Source organism: Nothoprocta perdicaria, unplaced genomic scaffold (genome assembly GCF_003342845.1).
Source record: "Nothoprocta perdicaria isolate Ctin4 unplaced genomic scaffold, notPer1 scaffold_2, whole genome shotgun sequence".
NCBI classification, from domain to species: Eukaryota; Metazoa; Chordata; class Aves; order Tinamiformes; family Tinamidae; genus Nothoprocta; species Nothoprocta perdicaria.
Window position 1 is genome coordinate 7,573,027 of NW_020455204.1, and position 15,111 is coordinate 7,588,137.

Here is a 15,111-nt window from a genome sequence, read left to right on the forward strand (position 1 = left end):
GTCATCCAGGCCTTCCTCATCCTCCTCCTCCTCCTCCTCTTCAAACTCATACTGATCACCTGCATCTGCGCGCACATACAATATGGAAGGGAAGGGTGATACGGCCACGGTGCAGCCGGGGGAACAAGGAGCACACAGGCAGAATGAGGCAGGGATTGGGGGTTAAGATTTGTAGATAGGGCAAACAGGAGCCCCTATGTGGGAAAAAGGAGCCGGAGGCAGTAGAAGGAAAGACATGGAGGGAAAGAGCGGGGGCAAAGTGGTGGAGGGGGAAAGAGCGAGGGGCAAAATGGTGGGGCACAAAATGGCGCAGGGGGCAAAATGGCGGGGGGGGGCGGCAGGGAGGTCCCCCCCTCACCCGCTGCCTCCTCGCTGTCGGGCGGGCGCAGCTCGGCCCGCAGCAGCAGCACCGCGGTGGCCGCGTCGTCCTCGTCGTCGCCGTCCTCGTCGCCGCCGCGGTTGAGGAAGCGCAGCACGGCGCGCGCCTCCTCGCCGTCGCCGCGGCTCAGCAGCTCCTCGAAAGGCGCCGGGTCGGTGAGGCCGAGGGCGCCGAGCACCCGGTCCCGCAGCCACTGCACCCGCACGTCCTCCAGGCTCATGGCGGCGGCCGCGGGGACGCTGCCCGGTGGCCCCGGTAACGGCGCCGGGAGGAGCCCGCCCGCCCCGCCTCGGCGCCGCGCGCAGTCACCACAAGGCGGCAGCGGCCGCTCCAACGAGCGCCGGGCGTTTATTGGGAACCGTTAGGGAACAGCTGCGGCCCCGCACAGGTGTGCGGCGTTTGGGGGTATAAAAACATACAAAAGGCCCCGTTCCCCCCTCCCCCTCAGTAAAAAGGCCTTTGGTTCAACATCAGAAAATATTGTACATCCTTAAGCCACACATAAATAAGGCTAAATTCCTCATGCAAACGTTAAAGGCTGAAGGGAGAGCTTGGGCTATGGGCGTGCTGTGAGGGCGGGAGTCAGGAGGATGGCACCCAGCGTGTGGGTGCCACAGCCTTTGGAGGCCCAGATGTGCTCCCGGAGTGATTCCGCAGGCACGGAGACGGTGCCAGGCACACCAGGCTTGCTCCATTCCGGGAAACACGTTGCTAGCAGCCTGAAAAAGAGGGATAATGTCCCCCATCCCCGGCCAGATTCCAGCCTCCTTCAGTAAAACCGAACTAAAACATTAAGTAATAATTCCAGGCCAAATGTGTAATAAAAAAGTTAACATTTTTGGTGCTGTTTTACATAGGGCCAAAAGAAAGCGCATTTTGTATTGCTATGTACAAGTTTATACTGTACTTAGTAATCTGCCTGGAATAAATACTGAGAACATACATTGCTTGTGTTGCATTGGTCAACTGCTTCCAAACTGCATCAGAGGGTAGCTTGCTTAGGAAGTATATGATTAGAGGAGCAGCAATGAGTATTTAGCATGATGACAAGTCTTTCAGGTAACTTAAAATATAATAATTCAAGAAAGTCAACATCCTCTTAGCAAGAAAATACCTACATAGTTTTTAGAACAAGCAGTAACAAGGGTATTTTTTTGAATAAAATTAATTTACACCATCAGTTTATCAAGAAAAAAATGTACATTTTAGACCTATATAGTTTACAAGATGCTTCAGATCTGCTATGCACTTGTATGGGAGGTATATATTACACATTTATTTGGCTGCATTATAAGGCAATCAGTGAAAAACACTTTGTCCTACAAGAAAACGTTCAGAGATGAGATCCAGTCGCATGATTATTTCCAGACAATTCCGAGCCTATCTGACAGCAACCAAACTACGCCATATCATCTTTATTAAAATGTAAAGAAATGTGCTTAAAAGAGAAGGGTGTAAACTTGTATCCTCCACCAGTGTAAAATTTGTTCTGAAATTCCACCCTGAAATGAGACAAAAACAGAACCTACATATTAATGCAAAACAACCGTCAAGGGATAGAGCTGTACAACACAAGAGGCTAAACAAGACCACCCCTAGCCCTGTCCTTTCCACTTTCTGTGCAGCTATCTGTCAAGCATAGGCAGGTCTGGCGTTTGTCAAGAGACCCAAAAAGACAGATATTCTGCTACAAAGGCTCATTGCTCACTTCTGCCTCCTTTATTAACTTATTTTTAAGTTAGCTGCAGCTGTTTGGCAAATTTACTGCATAATGATCATAATACTCAATAAGGTATTCAGATCTATCATCGTGCTTTTATATATATTTGCCTTTCCTAATACTGTAAATTTCATCAAGTTTCAAACTAAATGCTCACTGAATCCACTCACAAGCAGAACACTCAGGATACCAAGATTATGAGGTGATTAAAATAAAATGTAGCTGCCCTCTTCTGCATAAAAGATTTCTTCACCAATACAAATGTTCTATTGAGTCAAATGAATAACATGGACTAGAGTCTTCAATGATACAAACAAACAAAAATTTAAAAGACTTATCTGAGCTACTAATATTCTACATTACAAAAATGTAAGACGTTATAAACCATACCATAGTATGAGGTTATTAAAATTTACACTTCTATTCTAAAAAGACACCTAATATTTTGACAAAAAAAATCCTCTAAACAAATCAGTGTACACTAAAGCAAAATAATTTAAAACTGAAGAGTTAAAACTTACCAGTGGAGTCGTACAGCATGGAGAAAAGCAGAAAGTCCCTCCATGACCAAAAGAATAAAAATGGTTAGCACAGCAAAAAATGCTAGAACAGGGACTAGCAGTAAAACACCATATGTTGTATCCACGCGAAGACCCACTCTCATCACCATTTGCCAGAGAACTTCTGATAACTCTATAAGAAAAGTTTTCACAACTAGTTTAGTATTAATTCTAAATTAATAAAAGGATGGTTTAATAGTAGTGTAATTTTAACTAGCATTAACCGCAAGATAGATACAAAAACTTACGTGCATGAGCAAGACTTAGCGCCCAGAGTCTCAGATATGAAGCTGTATTGGAAATGCATCCTAGGCAGTACTCAATGGTATGAATTGCTTGATTCATAAAAACATCTGCAAAATTAAACTAAAATATAAAAATACACTTGCATCATAATATAGCATGAAAGAATAAAAACATTAATCCACATGTATTATTATACATAAAAAAATCTATTTCATGTCAATACATTCATTTCATAACAATTGAAAACTACTCCAATGAAGGGTATGTACTGGACACACACTGCACACTGGGAAACTGCCTTTTTTGTTTTGTTTTTCCAGTTAACATAAAATCAGTGGAATTAGTCATTTGCAAAGATTTATACTGAAATTATACTGAAGTAATAGCTAGGACTAGGAACACAGCTCAGATCTCCCAGTCCCCACGGGCAATCCCCCACGCCTTCTCACAAGATGCAGCTTTGAGATATGTGACTTTTTTTTACTCTGAATGAAAAAAAAAACAAGATTAAAGAACAGGAAACTGTTCACTTTTGTCCTAGTTTCAAGAATCAGTAAAACCACACACACAAGTAGAAATACCCTACTTCTTCTATTTAAAAACTATAGTCTGATCCAAATAAAGCATCTTCCTCTTCTCCACTACAGATACACTGTGGTTTACTGTAGCAATCTGAGCTAATACACTGACTAGAAGAAATAATGTTAAAACAGCATTAAATAAATAAATAAACATAAACTGCATTCAGTCATCAAGTCTTCCTAACAGCTCAGCTGACATTCCTGTTCATTCCCGGGGACTCCATACACAGATTACTTTATTTTCCATCTATGATTTGCTTCTAAAGATATACTAATTATAGACTAAGAGAGACTAAGTAAAAAAACATTACCTCTTCTACATCCCCATCTCTGTGCCCACTGTCTGAAGAGCTGCTTCCCTCTTCCACATCAGTAGATCTCAGCAGAGAAAGTTCTTCTTCGCTTTCTTTTCGAATTAGCTTGTAGCCACCCTACGCAAAATGAAAATACAACACGCCTATTTGCCAAGCAGACTTTACAGTGACAACTTTAACACTACAAGGTATAAAAATTATAGTGGCCACCAGAAGTAACACTTTCAAGGACAGAAGGACCAGAAAGATTGAGGAACAATGTGCTATTATGATTTATGGTCAAAAACTTTCCAAGTTAAGCAGAAATACTTAGTTAAGGGCACTGTTCTGTATATGCAAAGTGCTGCTGAATTCTAGACTGTTTGAGACATAATATTGTTTCCCAACACACAGTCAGTTATGTATGCTTCCAAAGCTTCTCTTTCAAGAACAGCAATTAATATTAACTCATCTATAAGTAATCAAATAAATGCCTATTGAACCACTATGAGGATTCCACATGCTAATTTTGCCCAAAAATATTTCCACATTATTCCTAGGTTTCACTAGTATTTCCAGTATTGACAGCCTGAAAAGTGCCCAGTATTGTAAATATTCCTGTAGCTAGTCAAACGTGTAAGTTGGCCAACAAAACACCACTGTCGATTAAAAAGGAGATGTATAAATAAATACCATTCCTTCATACTTACCCTGTACCTTCTAATGCTCTGGCCTCCATTGTGCAACCAATATAAGTAAAGTGGTTTTCCAAAAAGCATTACAGGAACAGAAAGTAAAGCAAGACTAAGTAAAAACTTCTGTAAAACAACCTGTTTATGAATGAAAAAAAAAAAAAAAAAAAGAAAGAAAGAAAAGAAAAAAAGAAAAATCAGCAGTTAAAAAAAAAAAAAAAAAAAAAAGACTTTTATTGTAGATGATTACAACACTACTAACCTGTCCATTATAAAAGACCTCTGTTTCACTCCCAGGAAATAGGAACATGTTAATAAACTGAATCAAAATGCTAGGAGCAGATGTAGAGTCCTCTGCAGAGTAAGCTAACCACTTAAAGAAGATCATAAACACAAGGTAGCCGAAGATGCACATCATGAAGACAAGTTCAGGAAGAAAAACCAAGTAAATATTATACTTCTTCTTAAAATGCCTAAAAGATAAAAATGAAAAAAAAAAAAAAGAGAGAATAACATATAAGCTTTAAAAAGCATCATCAAGGCAAATATAGGGCCCAAGTATTTAAGTTATTTCAGCAAAATACGAGAGTGCCTGGCACTTTTAAAGAACAGGACTGAAATCATAATCCAGAACAGATTCCTTCATATTCAGAGAAATTTTAAATCATATATTTCAGTGGTAAGCAAGACCACAGTGAAACATGTTTTATTTATCAATGGCTTCAGATTATTTGGCTTAACACTGACCAATCTTCTTATTTACAAGAAGGCAGGCCTCTCCATTACTGTCTTTTTGAAAAAGAGCTTTTATGATTATTATTTCTCTTTTAAAAAAAAATCCAGTTTCCCATACAGATTAACTTCTATTCAGAAAGAACTGACACAAATTCTATTTACTCTTAGCTTCTTGTACTTACAAGTGGTTAAAGACCCCCAGTACAACTCCAAATGTCATATGGGTCACTCCAAAAATCACAGACATTTTCATTTTGAAAGAGTTTAGAAAACTGAGACGGTTGCTTGCCAAATTCCAGATCTGAAGAAAAAATAAAGGCAAAACAAGCAACTCAGAAGAGTGCAATACAAGAATTAAAATAGCATCTTTTCTCTATTAGAAAGCCATAATTCTTCTCAAAGAAATGGACTTTCAAGAAATGAATCTTTGACTCATTAAAGGATAAGCTCTTTCTGAATGATGAAAAAAGCTGCAGACATATTTGTCATGGCATGCATCTCTTCATTACACACATACAGATAACTGATCAAAAGGATAACTTAAAAAATAAAACTAACCGGATCAATACCAAAAGGATAAGCTCCATTGTACACACCAGTAACATTTGGATCCAGTGTTAAGAACTGATTAGACTTCAGATCTTCAAGGCTGCAGGGGAAAGGAAAAAAAAAGTACTTAAACAAGGTGACAATACATAATTTCAGTTCTGCAGGATGCCACTCCTGCTCTCCTTTATCAGAAGGATTAAAATAAGTAACATATCTAAGGGAAAAGATTAAAAGGACTTCTAAGCACCAAAGAGGTACTGGGCTTACTTCGCACAGGTGACTAGTAAAAGGATGGTCTTTAGATTTTCTTCACTATTCCCCTTGAGCATAAGATTCTATTTAAAAAGCTCATAATATGCTTTTCTATAAATTACTACTACCCACAGGATTTTTTACCCATTCCCATGAGTTTCCACTACAACTTCAAATAGTTTTTCATTAGCACATCCCTCAAACTTTTTACATTTGAACCCAAGTCAGTATTTCTCATTCTACTGTTTTAAACCGTTTCCTGTTTTTGAGGTGAAATGAAACACAAGCTGTAAATATTTAAACAACAAAGAGCTAAGATATCTTAACATAATAAGGATTTTGTTTCACTCTAAGGAAAAGCTGGGTATAGATTAATGCTTGCTAGGTAATTAATTAATTGCTAATAATTTTTCAGCAGAGGATCATGCTGTTGGGCGGCAAGTTCCAAAAGCATTAATTAGAATAAATTACTGCAAGACTAGCCTTCTGTTTTTTATTCTCTCCAAATATTTGATATTCAATATTTACAGCAGTACAGTTGTAAAAAGCACTTTAAAATGTGCTATTTTAAAAGAAAAATACAAGATGACAGTAAACATCCTGAGCTAATAATGTCGGGGTGAAACTTGGTTACATTGAGGAGACTGGATTGCAATATATCTTCAGAAATTCTTCTGAGATAAAGTAATTGGAGACAAGTTAGGACCATTAGCATAAAGACATGGCAGTGTATTCTTTATGAGCAAAAAGGATATTCCATAAAACAGTCCTCTCCCAGAAAAGCAACACTGATAAATAAATCATTAACCTGACTGATTGAATTAAACCTCATCTAATTCTAATAAGATTTTTGAATGAAATTGTCTTTTCTGTGGAGTTCCTAATTTAGGATAATAAGCAATTTAATTTTGTTTTTAAATAGCCTGTTACTGTCTTCTTTATTTTAATTGTAGATGCATCAATTAGCCCCCATCCCACCAACATCTACTAACTTAAGAGCAAGATTCAGTAGCTGTAACTATATTTACTAACTGCTATCAATAAAGGGATAGCTAGAATGGGTTGGTGAAAGGGTTAAAATTGTTCCGGGAACACATTTGTTTCAGTGATATAGCAAACATACTACTCACCGCCAAACGTTCTGTTCAAACATCGCTGAAACATTCCATCCAGAACCAAATATATTTAACGACTTTGAAAAACAGTCATTGTAGATCAAGCCAGTGTATACAGAAAACAGACCCATCAATAAAATAACGTATCGTCCTTCAAAAAATGTTTTCAATATCTGCAAATTTTTAAAGAAGAAAGCATCATCTACTGTGTAAACAATCATTTGCAGCTATGCTTAATCAAATACAACTCTAGTGGTAGATGCAGGTTTCTCTGCATTTCAAGTCCATACTACAATAAAAAGCTAAGTTAAATCAATTTCAAACTACAATTCCTTTTCAGAAAATCATAAAAGGAAATGTAATTTGAAAAAACATTTTGTCCTCAAGTCAGTCACTATAACCACATTCCATAAAACACACAAATCAAGAAGTATGCCTAGCAGAAGACAAGCCTACCAATATTAATGAATTTTTGCCTTTTTTTTTTTTTAATTCAGCTTGATATTTTAGCCCCTTTGAATAAAAATATGCATTATTTGTTAAAGATACTGCATTAGTCTTGGAACAGAGTATGTCAATTTTAAGCACAAGAATTCTGAGACAAAGAAGTCAATACATGTAAAAAGAACAACAGTTTTGAGAAACACAGCAAGTATTCAGTTGAAGTTATCTTGCTGGATGGGAACTAAGTTGCTTGTAATTCCTTTTACCTCATCTTGTGATCTTTGTAATCGAGGGTGGTTTTCATACAGTATTGTCAGGAGAGCAAAGATGAACATTAGTAGACCATGCCCGAAGTCTCCAAACATGACAGCAAACAGGAAGGGAAAAGTGATAATGGTATAGAGAGCTGCAAGAGCAACATAACAGATTTCAGGAAAGTCAACTCTCAGTCATTCCAGAACAAGTTTGTTCAGTTTTACCATTCAGTCTTTCAAATGGTCTGAAAAGCCTGAAATAAGACATGATCCACTAACAAGAGTGCTATAAATTGCACTTGCTTTAAATCTTGCTTATGTACATTCACAAATAATGACACTGCCATAGCTGAGCATCATTTGTACTGTTGATGAGCTACTTAAAAACAGCTACTCATAAGCATGTGTGAGTGTCAACATTTTCCTCTGGTTAGGATCTAATTCAGCAAGGTATTTAAATACATAACCTTCTACTAAGTCAAGCAGCAAGAGCAGTATAGCTCATACAGTTCAGCTGTCAAGAGGACCAACCTGGATTAACTTCCCCATAGTTTCCAACTCCATATGCATCAACAATGTTTTGGAACCCTGAGGTGAATTTGTTGGTACGTATCAAAGTGGGAGGAGTTTGCGTCGTTGGGATCGTGTTCATGAACGAAGAAATTGTAGCTCCACTCTTCCTCTAGTTACAGACAGAAAGGGAGTAAACATTAAGATGAAAATCCAGTTAATGTTTATCTGCTGAAAGTGAAACTATTTCACTTTATCGTCAGTTTCAATCACCCTGAAACTTCCCCAAATAAACCTCAATTTAACATTTATCACTCTGTCTCTTCGTCAGAGAACAAAGATATTATCTTACACTTTTCCTCTAAAAAGACAGTGTACAATAATCCTTACACTATATGAAACAGACAAGAACCATAAAAACAAAAATTCCCTACTAAAAATTCCCTCTTAAAAAGCAAAAGACTGAGTGGCATTCAATGCAAGGAATACAAGGAAATAAGCACCTTTTACTTGACTGCAAACAGCACTGTCAGTCCCATCAGATTTGCGTTCAGCACAGGAGTTCCTATTCAAGAAAACTCCCACACATTTCCTTATAAACAGAATACTAAAGGTTCTGTTTATAAGGAAATATTAGTCCACAGAGACCTAGACCTGCCCATGCTTACTTTTCCTCTATTTTAAATAACTACTTTCTTTCCTTATTTCTATTGCTGGTTCAAGAAAATAAAATTAACATCAGTGAGTGTCCAGTTGACTTACTGATCCTTCCTCCAGCGCATGGCGCAAGTTTTGCAGGTCAGCCACTGGACACCAAACCTCAGCAATTAAGCATTTATTTGTGACATCAAAACTGCACAGGTTGAGTACATGATAAATGGCTTTCATCTTCTTCACTTGGATAACCCAAGTGTAGATGGATTCAGATGCTTTACATAATACTTGGCGTAAGTAATCCTCAGTTTTATGCAGCACCTTTGTGCAAGGGAAAAAAAAGGAATAGAAAATGTAGCACAGTACATGTTAACCACAAGAAAAGCACCTAGTATTCATCCTGTGGTGGGTCACATTTATAGGACGCCACACTAACAGCTGACTAAAAGAGGAGGCAACAAGCACACTCAAGTATAATAAACAGTAGCAGCGTAAGAACAAGGATATGTACACAGGTCAAACTCAGCATAAAAGCCCTCTTAAAAGTACATTAATGTGTTTAATACTGTGATATCTTAAGCAATTTTCGGTAATGCAGGAAAAGCAGCTAAGGGAAAACTGTTGTAATTTACTCACAGTATGAAGATCCTGAATACGAACATTTAGTCCTTCAACAACTGCGGTGCGCTCCTCTGTGGTATTTGGATAGGGATAAACATGACAGTGATAGCTACAGAAATACAGAAGTTTGCATCAAACAATCAAATTACTAAAACAACAAGACAGCCAAAGTCAAATTTGCAACACATCATCTAATAACCATGGAACAGATTCAATTGAGAGTCGCTGTTCTGCCTGTTCTTTAATAAGGACTGCAGATAAAATGACTCATGCATTTGTATTTGTACAGTACATAATCACAAGGCTAGATGCAACTGAGGGGAAAAAAATAAAGACACAAATTGTCTCGAAAAATTCTCCTGAAGCCAACATTTCCAGGGAACAGAAGTAGAACGGAAATGATCAAAGAAGAATGAAGTCCAGGTATGAAGAAATTAGTACATTGGTCTTACATCTTACCAGTCACATATCTTCTTAACTTTCTGGCCAATTTGTTCACCCCAATAGGACACTAAAAACACAAACCATTTTGTGGTTTCACCCTAAAAAAGAAAAGTCAATTTTATAAATTCACAGAAAAATCTTCACAGAAAACCCACTCCATTAGAGTCATTTTTCCTTAACTACTGAACGTACAAATAAAATGACTATTAAAATGTATGTGCCTATATAGACCTAGTTAATAAATATCCAAACAGCCATTTATGATACCTATTTTGAAGAAGGTTGCTGGTCATAAAGTCCTTATTAGCCCGCAATAAAGTTTTGCACTCACAAAGATGAACCATAAAAACTTCATGACTGTAGGAATAGCAAATAAGGGGAAGAACGACCATTTTTTAAAGTCTTAAGACTTCTCTTCAAGGATTCCTTGCAAACATTACCAGACATTTTTTCAAATTGTATGAGGAGTCTTAGTACTAACTGATAAACTGATAGTTAGCATGTTTACTCACGGTATCTGGATCTTCCAGACATTCATCCAGCTCTGCACATGTAAGAATAGTATATCCTTTACAGATTCTCCACAACATTTTTTCAAATGCTTCAATTTTTGCTCGGTGAACCAACCCAGATATGAACCTAAGGAAAAAGACAAATTTGAAAAATAAGCCAAAATCTACACCACAAGTTAGAATCTAATAGTACATCATCATCACTAATGACTTCTTAGTCACATTAATTTAACATCTGCATCTTCAGAGAAAGAAACATCTCTCCAAGCTGAAAAGATTACTGGTATAAAAAATAAAAGCAACAGTCTCTTGTTAGCCAGAGCACACAACTAGAATTAAACCTGACATCAATTCTTCTTGAGGTAGTAGGGTCATTAGTACTTAGGTACATTTTCTTTCACACACATGCTTTGTTTCACAGAATTGTAGTTATAGGAGCTTTCGGCGATCCTATTTATTCCTTAATGTTTAGAAAAAACGCTGTTTTGTCACAGATACATTTAGGCCAGATGCTCAACCAATATAAAATGCTTTGGCTCATGTGAAATCACTGGAATTTCACCATATTGCATCACTTGAAGAGGAAGGCCCTTATCCAAGACAACTCACAAGCATTTTTGAAAGAGCCCATCAAGTCCCCCTGCCATGCCCAGACTGAACCTACCCCAGCTTGGCACCCAGTCTGTGCATACAGTTGTAATCCACTAAAGGCTCATTTTCCACAGATGGGAATTCTTCATAATTTGCATGTAAACAGGATTCATACTAGCAAATGAAAAGAAAGATCATCTTAATTAGCTTCTCTTCTTTAGGATAACAAATGAACTAAAAACCTTTCTTTTTTTTTTTTCTAAAAACTGATTACATTATTGAAATAAAAATATGGAAACCATATCCTGTGTGCAAATCAGGAAATAGGGAGAATTTGAGAACTCAAGTGTACCACTCTCAGCAATTATGCACACTATTGCAAAAATATGATAAAATTTCTCAGCATAATTTGTGCATGAAAACACAAACCATTCCTTCATTAAATGATTCAATAAAAATTAAAATTCCTTAGTTTATAGCTTTGATATGTATACACATACATATATATACACACACACACATATGTACAGCCCAGTACAAGAGATTATCAGCTGGGTTATCTCAGCATTGAGTACAAATCATAATGAAAGGTAAAGTGCTGTAAAGCCCTACACTACACCATGCACTTGAGTAGAACATTAACAGATACAAGAAAAATGTGATGTAGGAACATAATCCTGGTCACAGGACATAAGCAATACCTCAGCTGTTCTCCTGACAAACGTTTGTGTGACCTCCAGCATACACATGTATTCTGTCAGTTCAAGAAGGTTTTTCCTCAACTTTTCTTTGTTTTTATTTACTTCTCTCAATTCTGTTTCCAGTTTATGCAACTGTTCCTAGGACACCAAAAAATAAAAGGCACAGAATCAGTTACACTGCCCTGGAAACTGTGAAAGAATTAATTTTAAGTACAAGCTAATTTGCCTCAGCAATGGAAAAAAATCCCACTTATTTAAATAACTTAAGCACCACTGGTTTGATCCCTCAACTAGCCAAAGACCGCTTTGTATTTAGTAAACTTGATCCTCCATTGGCATGCAAGCAATCTGCTTTTCTGACCCTAATTTGCATCTGAGCTAACAAAACAAACTTGGAATTAGAAGTTGTAATAATAGAGGGTATAAAACAACTACTATTGAGAGAATTACAGCAACACGAAGTATCTTTCAAAATTATATTTAGGGAAATCTTAACAAAATAACAGAATGTTTTGTTATGCAACCAGCACTGGAACCTGCACAGCCTTGGGCATGTAAAACTGCCATCAGGCAGGAAAATACTGGATGCAGAAAAAGTCATAAGTAAATTTCAAAGCAATCAGCAAGGCTGAAGTTGCCTTTAAAGATAACAATTTGCCTGGAACAGCCAAAAAAGAAAAAAAGAAAAAAAAGCAGATGACTACAAACCACATGAGTTAGCTTTTACCCTTCACAAGGATTGTGTCAATACCAAATGTTCACTGCAGTCTTTGAAATAACACTGGCAGAAAGAAAAGAATCAGACAAAAGGAAAGCAGAGGCAGGGTTTTTTTGTTTTTTTTTTTTTTCTTTTCCTCCTCTTCCTTCAAACCCCATATAAGTTAAGTCATAAATGATAATAAGTTGTTAGGTTTAAAATAAATTTCTAAAATCTAGTGCCACAATTTTGGCATCAGTGATGTCAAAAAGTTACCTGGATTTCTAAAATGTGTTTCAGTAAGGGGGCAGGAGGAGCAACATCTCCTTCGGGAAGAGGAATATCCGCCTTCTTAATTTCTTGTACTAGATATCCTGGAGTAAGAAGAAAAAGACATTCAGAAAGGAAACTGCATTGCATTATATTTCCTCAAATGCTGCATATTTGATCTCCAGGTACGACTAAGGGTATTGAGCACGCTACAGCATCAGACCTGGATATTTATTTATTTTGAAAACAACACACACTAAGTCTTCAAAAAGAATAAAGGAATAGTGGGGAAAATACTCCTCCAGAGAGAAAGAGAAAACAAAAGAGGGGCTTACAGTGTGCTAGAAATACAATCCAAAGAGCATTTTTCTCTTGGAAGCTGGAAGAAGTAAGATATCTTCAAAGTTCTTTGACTGAAATTTTCCAACCACAAGTACTTTAAGAAGCTTTTAACATTTCTTAGTGTCTCTTTGTTGCAGCAAGAAGCCACTTTCTGCAAATCATGCCATCTGGCAAAAACAGCCATACTGTTCATTGACCCTTGTTTGAAATAAAAAGTGTTCAAACAAGGAGGCTTAAGCAACCCTGACAACAAATGCAACTCACGCTGAGCAATGGGATTGCTGAGATAGCTCTTGGGATGCTGTGGCATGACCAGCACATGCTTATCATAAGAGATTCCAATAATGAGCTTCTTTCAATGGTAACTTTTCTTGGCGACACACAGGGCTATTCTGCATCTTGGTTTTAATGCTCTATATAATGTTCATCTATTAATCAACTACTGTGTGAATACAATCATTAATAACTTGCTGAGTTACACAACAAGAGCGCTCTTCTAACTAAAGGAACACCCAGAGTAAAAGTTGTCAATGTAAATAAAACTCACCAAGTATTCTTTCCATCTCTTCGCACTTCTTTACTTCATTCACAAATTTTCTCTGAAATACACTCACATTTGGGTTGAGCTGTAGAAAAGGACAAAATGTTAATTGGGTGTTCGAAACAACAGTCGACCCTATGGAACACAGTTGTTTCAGCGCCTTTGTGGTACTAATTTTTCACACATTGTACACAGCAACACTTGACTCAAACCAATTTGCCTCCACAAGGAAGAGACTGAAAACTTGTATTTGTCTGTTTCAAACAGATGTTTTTGTGCTTTTCAGCTAGTAAATTATTAAAAATAGAAAAATCTTTAAAGAGCAAGGTTTTACTAAAGCAGAATAATCAATGCCTTTTGCTATTTTATTCAAATAATTAAATAACCAGGTCTACTACAGAGATCACTCCTGGTAGATTTCTACAGCCCTAGAAGCCTTAAGTCTTCAAAACAACAAACACAAACTCCTCCTACTGATTTCAAGAGTATCTATTCAAAACGTTATCTGTAAAAGGTCCTTTTTTTACACGCTTCCCCCATGTTATGGGTGTGCAATGCCTCTGACTGCACATCTAAGATGAGAATCAGTAACGCGTGGCTTTGTGACAAAAGGCCTCCCAGATACCTTGAACGGCATCAGCTGCCTTTAAACATAACACTCAGTTTCTCCATCTTTCCTCCCAAATCTTTTGCAACCTCCATTTCCAAAGAACTTGGAAGCAATCCCAATGCCTCAGATGGCGAGCAGGGATCACATAATTAGGACGAGGCGAAGCAGAAACAAAGTTAATTATTACCCAGCCCCTTTTACATTAGTCAGGCCCTCAGTGTCCTGGCAGGTGAACGGCATCCTCCAGGAGGAGATGTGTTTTATAAGATTGGCAGCATGAGCTCCAGGAGGTAACATGTTTTATAAAATCGGTCGTATGAGCTCCAGGAGGTAACGTGTTTTATAAAATTGGTAGTATGAGCTACAGCTGAGACGGGAGTGTGGAATAAAGAGCTGTCACCCTGGGGTGGGTTGACCTACTAGCCGAGTACAGCGGATGGAGGTGGGAAAAGGGTGTCCCCACCTCGGGGTCGTGGTAAAAAAGGCCCAAATTCGGCCCCTAATTTGTGGCTGGGGTGGAGGGGGTGCCTGGCGCGCCCGCGGCCTCCCCGCGCGCCCGCCCGGTACTCACGTCGCGGAACTCGGCCAGGCCGCGCTCGCCCACCTCGCTGAGGCACTCGTAGGCCGAGCCGCTCTGCAGGAAGAGCTGCGCCAGGCACATGGGCTCGCCGCGGAAGAGCGAGCCCATGGCGGCGGCGCCGCGGGCCGGCGGGAGCCCGGCGCCGAGCGCGCAGCCGCTTCCGGCGGCGCCGAGCCACGGGAAGGGGCGGGCAGAGGCCGGGCGCGCTCAGCGCACGT

At 38.5% G+C, this 15,111-nt stretch overlaps 1 protein-coding gene across 1 annotated transcript; it reads right to left on the bottom strand.

The window, feature by feature from the left end:
* Window positions 1-1,324: 1,324 nt before the first annotated feature.
* ATP6V0A2 (ATPase H+ transporting V0 subunit a2) lies at window positions 1,325-15,001 on the bottom strand. Its single transcript, XM_026037573.1, has 20 exons — window positions 14,885-15,001; window positions 13,710-13,788; window positions 12,827-12,924; window positions 11,854-11,991; window positions 11,226-11,326; window positions 10,562-10,688; window positions 10,065-10,147; window positions 9,621-9,714; window positions 9,093-9,305; window positions 8,352-8,502; window positions 7,833-7,972; window positions 7,138-7,295; window positions 5,765-5,855; window positions 5,389-5,507; window positions 4,734-4,944; window positions 4,490-4,609; window positions 3,798-3,917; window positions 2,908-3,025; window positions 2,621-2,792; window positions 1,325-1,881 (listed from the first exon to the last, which is right to left on the bottom strand). The coding sequence occupies exons 1-20, from the start codon at window positions 14,999-15,001 to the stop codon at window positions 1,779-1,781; spliced, it is 2,553 nt and encodes an 850-aa protein (XP_025893358.1). The 3' UTR covers window positions 1,325-1,778.
* Between the last annotated feature and the right edge of the window lie 110 nt (window positions 15,002-15,111).

What these genes read in the sequence shown, in the direction of transcription:
- ATP6V0A2 (XM_026037573.1), bottom strand. Translation starts at nt 15,001, where the DNA reads ATGGGCTCGCTCTTCCGCGGCGAGCCCATGTGCCTGGCGCAGCTCTTC. An exon ending in GTTAAGAAGATATGTGACTG is followed by an intron (nt 9,715 to 10,064) that starts GTAAGATGTAAG and finishes GTATTTCTGTAG; the next exon opens with CTATCACTGTCATGTTTATC. An exon ending in ATGCGCTGGAGGAAGGATCA is followed by an intron (nt 8,503 to 9,092) that starts GTAAGTCAACTG and finishes GTCTGTAACTAG; the next exon opens with AGGAAGAGTGGAGCTACAAT.